This window comes from Rana temporaria, chromosome 13 (assembly GCF_905171775.1).
Source record: "Rana temporaria chromosome 13, aRanTem1.1, whole genome shotgun sequence".
Lineage (NCBI taxonomy): Eukaryota > Metazoa > Chordata > Amphibia > Anura > Ranidae > Rana > Rana temporaria.
The window spans coordinates 52,985,818-52,996,796 of record NC_053501.1 but is presented as its reverse complement, the minus strand read 5'-3'; the positions used below and the strand labels follow the sequence as shown (position 1 = coordinate 52,996,796).

Sequence of the window (10,979 nt, the reverse complement as noted above, 5' to 3'; positions counted from 1 at the left end):
GCAGTGCAGTGGGTGATTCCTGGAACCACAGTTTGTGCAGTTATGCTTGGGCCTTGACTAGTTTTCATCAAGATTTATAGCCAGTTGTGTCAGCATTAGAATTTGTCTGGATGCACGTTTTGAAGGTGGGTTGGGAGTGGGGTGACCACATTTCCAAACTGCCATTCAAGGACACACCCCCTCTCTCACCATCTCCCCAAAAAAAGGCACCCTTCTATGTTGGAGGCTGTATTGTTCGTATCGGCGGGTAGCGCGGGTCCGGGTCTTGGAAGGATATACATGGCTGTAATTTATTTTTTTATTTTCTATTAAAGGACTTGTCCCAAGCTGTCTGTGTGGGTTTTTTTTACCTTTTTTGTGAAATGGTAGAGGTATGCAGGGTTCCCCTTAATATCCATACCAGACCTGAAATGGAATTTGGGGGGGCCCCCACGCATTTTTATTTTATTTTGGTTCCCTGCACAAAATCTAATTTTTGAAGGAAAAAATGCATTCAAAACTACTCGCGCTATTAATAAATTGTCGGGTCCCGGCAATACAGATAAAAGTAATTGGAAAAAAATGTCTGATGTTCCCCTTTAATATTCATACCAGACTCAAAGGCCTGGTAATGGACTGGGGGTGGACCCCTGTCGTTTTTTTTTTCAATTACTTTTCACTGTATTGCCGTGACCCGACAATTCATGAATAGCCGCGAGTAGTTTTAAATTACTTTTTTTCCTTCAGAAATTACATTTTGTGCAGGGACAATTCTTAACATGGGAAACATGCGCTATTTTACATGCATACTTTTTAGACACCCCCCAGGTATGAAACTTTTATTGTTTCACTTTAAGCATTATTAAAATCACTGCTCCCGAAAAAACGGCTGTTTTTAAAACTTTTTTTTTTTCATCGAAACATGTCCCCTGGGGCAGGACCTGGGTCCCCAAAAACTTTTTAGGACAATAACTTGCATATTAGCCTTTAAAATTCTCACTTTTGATTTCTCATGTTCGAGTCCCATAGACTTTGTAAAAGGAACGTCCCACACTACGCTTGAGTGCTTTCGTCATGTACCGCTTCCTATCAGTCTGGATATAGATATCAGATATTCCAGCTGCTCACAAGCACACGAGACTTGTTTGTCTGCTGAACATGGAGTGTTTAATAGAACCAAGAATACAACCTTATATACAGTTTAAAGAGGAGGTAACCAGAACATAAATTAACATGAGCTAATTAACTAACCATTTACCTAGACTAGGCGACTCATAGATATGACCTTTCAGGGTAGACGTCACGTCTCCTCGCTCACCTGCTGTACAATACACATTTGTAAACACAGGACCTCTTCATACAATAGCAGGGTCAATTAGCACAGAGAACAGACAGATGGCTGGAGGGGATGGCATTAGCATCTCCTTACACTGTATGTCCCAACAGTATGAATCAGTCACTCTAATGGCATATACAGGGTCCCAGGCATACAGCTCACAAAGAGCACTGTTCCCCCAAATGCCAGGGCCCATGATTGCAAGGCAAGAGGCGAGCATTCAGTCCCCTCCAAAAGGCTCTGTCTCGGGTGAGTCTGTCACAGACTTTAACGGTGTTCGAAAGTTTGCATGAACTTTTGGTCTGTTCGCATGTTCTGGATGCGAACCGAACAGGGGGGTGTTCGGCTCATCCCTAGTGATGAACAAACTGAGTGGGCGACAGACAGACAAGGTAAGCAAACAAGGAAAACGGAAAGGGGCAGGCTATATCCAGTTTATGATACATCTGGTCACAATTTGCTTAATTTAGAGCACCTTTGATTTCCAAATATTGGAATATAAACCTGCACAGATGTTGCAAAACTATTCAAGCAAAGTGTGATTTTAATTACTGATATCCTGTTTTGTTGTGTGTGTTTTCAGTATTTTTTAGAACTTTGCACAGCCAGATCAAGTTTTTGATATGGTGATCTGTGCTATTTTGAAAGTTATCAAAACTATTTTTTATTGAAATTCATTTGAGGTGTAAATATCTTTTTTTTTTTTCTTTTTTTTTTTTTTTAGGCATATGTTCGGCTCAATGCTGGGTCGAGGAGGTCCCGTTATCCAGTTTACAGCAGCCAGGTCATTTAATAGGAGAGGTACAGAGATGCTGGAAGCAACATGTAAGTGAATATGTGCTTTTTTTTTATTTGGGTAGTTTACACAGCTGTCTCCTATTTTCTGCTGGGACAAATAAGTCAATTTCAAATGCAATTTGCACTCCAAGCAGGGTGTCAATTGCAACTGATTGAACAACTCCGGCAGTTGGAGGTACCCTGTAGTTCTGCTTCTTGAGGACTACGATCTATGAAGGCTTTCCATTATTGCTGTTATTCTTTAACAAAAGGATCTGTCACCTACACACAACACTCAGGCACAGCATATAACTAAACATTTGTTACAATGACTGTGTCACAAACTGTGCGGTAACGTCCGGGCTCATGAGGAGTCTTGGGAATGTGACTAGCCCATTTACTTGCACAGGGCATGCATACTGAGGTTTGAGATTCTTGCTTCTCACTAGACAAGTGACACTGTATAACCGTGGTGCTCAACTTGGAAATTATAGAGGGCTCCAAGTACGGCCCTGCCACCTCTGTGGGGCTGCACAATAGCAGCTTGTTTTCGTGCACTAAAGTACATTGCATTGAGTAGACGGCACATTTAAACTGACACACGCCTCAATTCCTGAACATTTCAGTCCTGCTGTATGTTTTACACACACCGAGGAGAAAGTAGGAGTAAAATGAGCACCATCATTATTCATTTATAGTAACTTTCAAGCATTGGTGTCAGTGGCTGCAATAGTAACCCTGGTGTAATTTAACAGAGTATTAAAGGATCACTAAAGGAATTTTTTTTTTTTTTTTTAAATAACAAACATGTTATACTTGCCTCCACTGTGCAGCTCGTTTTGCACAGAGCAGCCCCGAACCTGGTCTTCTGGGGTCCCTCGGTGGCTGTCTCGGCCCCCCCCACAAGGACTTAACATCTTCATGCGAGCGAGCTTGCATGGTGTTGAGTTCTTGCGGGCGTGCTCCCGTGATACAGCTGGCAGCCATGGCCGCCGACTGTATCACTCGGCCACGCCGCATCATTGGATGTGATTGACAGCAGCGTGAGCAAATGGCTGCGCTGCTTTCTATCAACCAATGAATGACCTGGGAAGACTGCCGAGAAGCCTGCATGGTGCAGCACCTTCGAGGGGTCGGGTAAGTAAAGGGGGGGTTCGGGGGGGCTCTAATCTGCAGATGTTTTTTCACCTTAATGCATAGAATGCATTAAGGTGAAAAAACTTTTACCTTTACAACCCCTTTAACCCCCAGCATTAAAGCGTTTGTCAACCCTTAAACAAATTGATCCTTTAAAGCATTTTTATACAGTGCAGTGCCATTTGGCCCCTGTAACACCTAAAAAAAACATGTCTGATCTTGCCAGCCTCTGCCCTCCCCTATGTATACTGACCACGGTGCATCATGACTGCAGAGCCCCGTGGTCAGTTTACATGCTCCATCATCCGCAGCCTGCTCTCCTGTGTCTGTGTCCTCTTTTGTCGTCCTCCCCCGCCTATCAGCTAGTACCCAGGCCTAGTACCAGAGAGGGTGGCAAAAACAACACCAAGTGGGTTAACAACCACTTTAATATTAATATTAACCCCCAGCATTTGTGTCAGTCACCACAATAATGACCCCCTACATTGGTATCAGTCACCACAATAATTATCCCCTGCATTGTTGCCAGGATCCTCAGTAAATTACCCCCAGTATCCGTGTCATTGGCCACAATAATAATGCCCAACATTGGTGTTGATGGCCACAGTAATGATCTCCTCATCACATATGTCAGTGACTGCAGTAACCCCCAGCTTGGGGTCATTGAGCACAGTAATAACCCTTAGCATTTTTGTCAGTGCACACTTTGGGTGTGCATGTATACAAAATGATGCTTGTGCCACACACATTAGATATTGCATTGCACACCAGAGTAAGAACAATAATTATAGGCCCTCTATTCATGGTTCCCCCTAAGCTGATGTAGAAGCTTACTGCCTGCAGCCTCCTGGGACACGTCACAGGAAACTGCGGGGGCATTCACTCATGCATGCACAGTGGAACGCTGGCTGTGACGTTCTAGAAAGTCACAGCCGGCTTCTCACAAGCAAGATGACCACGCTGGGGGCCCAAAGACCAACAAAGAACTGGCCTTGGTGAAGACAGCACTGGATCCCTGTATTGGTAAGTGTATTAATGTTTTCTTTTTTTTTTAGAAATGACTGCAGCTACTTTTTAGCAAAACTTAACTTTTTTATATTTTACAAAGAAAACAGGGATTATATTGTGCCTGTAAGCACTAAATGTAATTTGTGTATTTTTTACTGAAAATATAGATTTGATAAAAAGTAGCATAAATAAGCTGCAACATAAAAATTGCAGTTATCACTGTTTTATCCCACAGGGCCTTCTTTCAGAACATATATAATAATTTCAGGTTTAAAGTGGGTTTACAGGTAAAAAGCGCACATTTATATATTTGTGAGCAAACTAAAAAAAGACCATGGCAGTGAAAGGGGTAAGCAGTCATTTTAGAGCGATTGCAGTACAGTAACAAAGAAAAGGGTACTGATTTAGTATACCTCTGAGCAACAAAAGGGCCAGCACAGAAAGCAATTAGACGCTCCCAGAAAAGAAGGGCTATAGTGTGTGAGGAGGGAGCTGTACTATGGAATTGACTCTTCCAGGACTAGTCAAATTTTCTAAAAAGTTCAAAGGCACATTGCAAGTGAATTAAAAATCATTATGGAAAAACACTGCACATTTGCATTTGAAATGCTTGATTTGTATGTGCTTTTACCTGCAATTTTTTTACGTAGGTGACAGGGTCTCTTTACCAATAGCTCCATGACAGTTTGGCTCAGAATGCGCACTTGTAGTTTCGTTATAAGAGCATTCTCCATTGTGTTTGAAAGGCAGGGTTGTGCAGCTAAAATGTATTAAAGTGATTGTAAACAATCACCTTGTTAAACAAACCACTCAGTTTTAAATAGAAATGAAAGACAAAACATTTTGCATAGATATAAAAAAAATGTATAAATACCTTTTTTCCAATAAATGATCACATTCCCTCTGTTCTCAGCTGCATAAGAGGTGGGGGGAGGAGGAGAAGCAGCAGCACACTGAGCTTGGCAGTGAATGGCTGTGTGGGGGGTGCGGGCGGGCGTGGCAGGACAAGTCTGATCATTGGAGGAGAGTACACCGAGTTCCCAGGAAAGCTAGAGAACTGACCACATTGTGCTCTTTTGCCTAATGTGGTCAGTTTTAATACGAAAGCAAGCAGACTAGCAAAAACACCATGGATTTCGCATAAAGGAAGCAATACAAAAAGAACAGGAGACTTTCTCAAACAATTACCGTATTTATTCGAGTATAACGCGCAAAATTTTATACCCAAAAAAAATCAAAGTTTTGGGTGCGCGTTATACACGAGGCCTGGGGTGGGATGACAGTGGCGGGACCGAAACTGAGTATTAGCGGGAGTACTCGTACTCCCGCTAATACCGCCGATACTAGAATACTTCTCCCCCCGCCACCGCCACCAACGCCGCTACAACGTTAATCCCCGCGGCGCGGGGAACATTACAGACAGCTTTCGTTTGAATAGCTGTTTTCCCCGCCGCGCATAGACACTCCCCCTTGGACGGATCTGTCCAATCGCGAGCAAGGGGGAGTGTCTATGCGCGGCAGGGAAAACAGCTGTTCAAACGAACGCTGTCTGTAATGTTCCCGCGCCACGGTGATTAACAGTAGGTGGCTGCACATACAGGGGACATGGCTGCACATACAGGGGACATGGCTGGTTATATGGGGGACATGGCTGCACATACAGGGGACATGGCTGGTTATATGGGGGACATGGCTGGACATACGGGGGACATGGCTGGACATACGGGGGACATGGCTGGACATACGGGGGACATGGCTGGACATACGGGGGACATGGCTGGACATACAGGGGACATGGCTGGACATACAATAAATACAATAAATGATTTTTGGCAATTACAATGATTTTATAACGATTTTTAATCGAAAATTAGGGGTGCGCGTTATACACGTGTGTGCGTTATACTCGAATAAATACGGTACATGGTACAGCAGGAACATACTGTATCAGGAATATGAAGTGTTAGGGTAACAAATGCTTTAAGTGTCACAGTAAGACCTCTTTCACATTTAATAACGTACAAACATGATAATAAAAGCATCATCGAATAATAAACACATGATTCATACATATATATAATAGGTACATGATGTGATATAATTGGTAGAATGGGCTTATGTAGAGCATTCATGGATGTATACTCAACGCATTTCACGGCCTATGCCGCTCATCAGGAGTAAGATGCATAGAGGGATTCTAGAGTTAAATAAGTAAAGAGATATGTTTAGGTGGTTTCTGGGGACCCACTACTACCCTTAGACACAACCAAAAATGGAAAGAGGAAAGAAAGGGTATTAGTAGAACTTGCAAAATAGCCCGTATGCTATGGCCACTGTTGGGATGATGAATAAAAAGGTGGTCCCACATAGATGGCCCCACCGGGGTTGAGGCGGGAAAACCAAAAGATAGGATGCTCGGGCAGACCATACAGTCGCTGCGCGCCGTCTCGCCGAGAGATGTGTGCGTGTGTAGTTGTTGGCCACTTCTATGTGGGAATAAAAGAAAATATAAATAAAAAAGTGTAATGTTTTTATTACAAGTCTATATTAGTTGGCGTTTACATAGGGCTGAGGACTCTCCCACCGTTTTGTGAAGCTGCTAGTGGAATGGACATTTACCAAGCACTAGCACTGTTATTAAGTAGAAAGAGGCAGCTTCCCATAACCAGAAATACTGGATATTTTTACTATTTTCCAGAAGCCAAAGTGATTCATTGCACTTTCCTACAAATCTGTGTATGAAATGACACCTTAATAACATGGCACAACAAACAAGAGAAAAAGTCACAACAACAATTACCTCCTATAAAAAATGTACAAAAAAAAAATGAAATGCGCAAACATTTCCCTTTAATATATGACGATGCTATATCCTTAGCCCAAAAAATATTTTTTAAAATGCCTTTTCTGGCTTTTGACTCGGTAGAGAAGGCTATAGCCCAAATCCAAAACTGCAAAGCTATGTTTTTTTCACGGTGTGATCCGTGGATGTTTTTTTTTTTTTTTGTAGCCATTTGGGGTGGTCACTGAGATGGAAATTGACCTGAATTTCCCCACTTGAGGAATAGATTATATTTAAAGATTTAGAATAAAGTGAGCAAGGAAAGAATCTTTGTTGGACTTTCGTTGCTGTCCGTCCCCCTGTTGGGAAGATGATCTCTTCTTCTGTTTAGTCACCCTACCATGAAGTAAAACGAAACCTTCCCAATAGGTGAAATATGTTGGCAGTACACCTTAAGGCTGCATTCACACCTGAGCGTTTTGTCCCCTGAAGTGCGATGCTTAAAAACGCTAGAGGGGAAAAAATACATTATTCCCTATGGAGATGGTTCACATCTCCACTCCAAAACGCCTGACGCCGAACGCCTGAAGCTCAAACAAGTTCCGGACCCTTTTTTGTCGAATCGGGCGGTTTGGGCATTTTTGAGCGTTTCCATTTCCCATAGAAAGTAATGGAAATGCTTGATTCAAGCGACTAGCGCGACAACGAGTGTTTCGTACGGGCGTTTTGTCGCTTTAATCAATAGAACATTTTACCCAGGCAGAAGATAAAAAAATCTACCAACATAGCAAGTGATGAAAAGATGATAATTTTTCCTATTGGCTAAAATAAAAAACGTCGAAGTACAAAAACGTCGATGACGCTGTATGCAAACGCACAAATAAGCATGAATACGTGCAACAAAACGCCGGAAAAAAACGCTGGAGAAAACGACCTACGCTCGGGTGTGAATGCAGCCTTAGATGCTTCAATTTAAGTCCAAACATTTATCAAAAAGGTAACTCCACTTTTGTGGGGGGAAAAAAATCTCAAATAAAGAAAAAATAATATAGCGTGTACAATTCATATTATGATTAAATGTTATTAAAAATTACCTTTCCTTTTCAATCTGCAGCCACTGTAGTTTTCTATAAATGCAATGCAATATGGCTACCTGGAGTTGTATTTTACACAGAATGTGTACTTACCACTCCCCAGAAACATAATTTCCTGCTTGTGTGATTGGCTCACCAATTTTCCCAGAAGTCTGCCTAAGTTACAAGTCAGATATCAAGCATCCCCTGCAACAAAAATTTCAATTTTGGTGAGATTCTTCCAATAGGAACACGTCTAAAGGATACAGGCCCAGCAGATTTCCTCATTAGTGCTCTGCAGCTGCACAGTTGACAGATAATTATAAAAAACACTCCCATTAGACCCACTCAGAGACAAATACACATGGATTCCTTAAAGGGGAGTTCTACCCAGAAAAAAAATGTTCACAAAAAATAGAAAAAAAAATGTATACTCACCCGAAATACCTGTTGCTATGCGGAAGTCCGTAATCTGCCTCTTCCGTAACCGCGGTCTGTCTTCTTCTGCATCCTCTTCTAGTGAAGGGGGGGCGCTGCTTTCTGGGGACTGTGTGTAATTCCAGAGAGCAGCCTCCCATTCACAAGTCGGCGCGAGACTCGCGCATGCACAGTAGGAAAGTGTTTCCCTTAGTGTGAATGGCAACACGGGACCTGCACCGATCGAGGGATCAGCTTTGGGGGGGCCATCAGCTCGGGCAAGTAGGACAGGTAAATGTCCTTATTAAAAGTCGGCAGCTATACTGTTAGTAGCTGCTGACTTTAAAGAAAAAAAAATTGCGGGTGGAATCCCACTTTAAGAATAACAAAAGGTAGGAATCTGCAACAGGAGTTGTTATAATCCTTGCAATGTACATAGATCATACAGGGGGGAAATGTTTTTTTTTTTCAACAAAAGTGGAGTTACGCTTTAAGTATTGAAAACAAATACATACAGGTATTCTTTTTATGATGTGATTTGATTTGATGTTTTAATATAATTTTGGACTTTACTTTAGAGACCCAAGGTGTTCTGATGCTAGTGGACAGTTGCTAATGCATTCTATTGGCAAAGGTCCATTCCCAGTGTGCAGTGGGACTATCTTAACCTCCTCAATATGGACACAGTAGGCAAAAAACAAGTAAACTAAAAAAAATAAAAAAAAAAAAAAAACCCGAGACTAATTATAACCCCTTTGCCTGGAATTAGTCTTTAATGTTACCAGTGGCAAGGCTGATATTAAAACATCTTCTTTTCTAAGTATTGCAATATATTCACGTGTTTTAGTGTTTGCCAAGTATTAAAATATTCATGCGTGTTTGCTGAATCTACAGTGGACAGCATCGGGATCAGTGATGAACTGAAATCCAAGCTTACAGACGTCCTCATCCAGCAGCAGCAGTTTACCTTGGGAAGGACATTAGGAAAAGGTTGGTGAGAAGGATAAGGCTTTCACAGATTAAACACTTCTGAAATGTTTCCTTTCACTTAACTAAAATTTCTTGTTTGCCTCAGGAGAGTTTGGCTCTGTAAGAGAGGCTCAATTAAAAATGGAAGATGGTTCGCTCCAGAAGGTCGCTGTGAAGATGCTGAAGAGTAAGAATTACATACTATATATAGATCAGTAGCCCTCAGTGCTGGGATCTTTGCACTATACTGTTTACTTGCAGGAGAATGGGGCAGAGATGTTGAACTGGTGTTCTTGGGTCGCATGCAGCGAAACAACTTTTCTGCTGATTTAGGCCTATCTAAACCCAAAAAACGTAATGCAAAACATTGTAGCCTACTAGTTCTTGGATACAGTGCCTGGAAAAAGTATTTATAGCAAATTTTGTCATATTAAAACCAAAATTGTAAATGTATTTTATTGGGATTGTATGCGATAGACCAACGCAAAGTGGCACATAATTGTGAAGTGGAAGGAAAATGATAGATGGTTTTCAATTTTTTTTACAAATAAATATCTGAGTGTGCATTTGTATTCAGCCACTTTACTTTGATACCCCTAACTAAAATCTAGTGGAACCAATTGCCTTCAGAAGTCACCTAATTTAGTACATATAGTCCACCTGTGTTCAATTTAATCTCAGTAAAAATACAGCTGTTCTGTGAATGAATGACTTGTATAGCGCAATGCATGCGAACTGAATCGCCTCTGGGCGCTTTTTCCAGCCAGTATCTGCTTGGCTGGTGTGGTCATTATTACCCCGTAGGATCATGACACGCTAGGGACACACAGTCATACACACATATATACTGGGCCAATTTGGACGAGATACAATTTACCTACCAGCATATCTTTGGAGTGAAGCCCTCAGAGTTTTTTTAGAGAACCTCGGTGAACAGACAGCATCATGAAGGCTAAGGAACACACCAGACAGGTCAGGGATAAAGTTGTGGAAAAGTTTATAGCAGGGTTAGGTTATAAAAAAAAAATATCCCAAGCTTTGAACATCTTAAGGAGCACTGTGCAATCCATCATGCGAAAATGGAAAGAGTATTGCAAAACTGCAAACCTACCAAGATATGGCCGTCCACCTAATTTGACAGGCTGGGCACGGAGAGCATTAATCGGAGAAGCAGCCAAGAGGTCCATGGTAACTCTGGAGGAGCTGCGGAGATCCACAGCTCAGGTGGGAGAATCTGTCCACAGTACAACTATTAGGCCTCTTCCACACAGGCAGACTCCGTTGCTATCTCTCCACTGATCTCCGCTGAGCTGGCGGATGACAAGTATCTCTCTGCTCACTGAGCGGGGAGGGGCTTGTGCAGCGCCGCTGTCTCCTATGGAGAGATCTGATGAAAGCGGACAGCATGTCCGTTTTCATCAGATCTCACCTGATCCAATCCGCCATGGATGGATGGGGACCTATTGCCATCCATCCTATTTAATTGGATGTCAGCGGACAT

The 10,979-nt window shown here is 42.2% G+C and overlaps 1 protein-coding gene across 2 annotated transcripts in view; it reads left to right on the top strand.

The window, feature by feature from the left end:
• TYRO3 (TYRO3 protein tyrosine kinase) overlaps positions 1 to 10,979 on the top strand; it is a 230,944-nt gene that overhangs the window by 177,153 nt on the left and 42,812 nt on the right. For both annotated transcript variants that reach the window (XM_040333801.1, XM_040333800.1), the window contains 3 exons: positions 2,040 to 2,140; positions 9,404 to 9,499; positions 9,585 to 9,665. In XM_040333801.1, the coding sequence (XP_040189735.1) occupies positions 2,040 to 2,140; positions 9,404 to 9,499; positions 9,585 to 9,665 (278 nt within the window). The remainder of the gene's footprint in view (positions 1 to 2,039; positions 2,141 to 9,403; positions 9,500 to 9,584; positions 9,666 to 10,979) is intronic.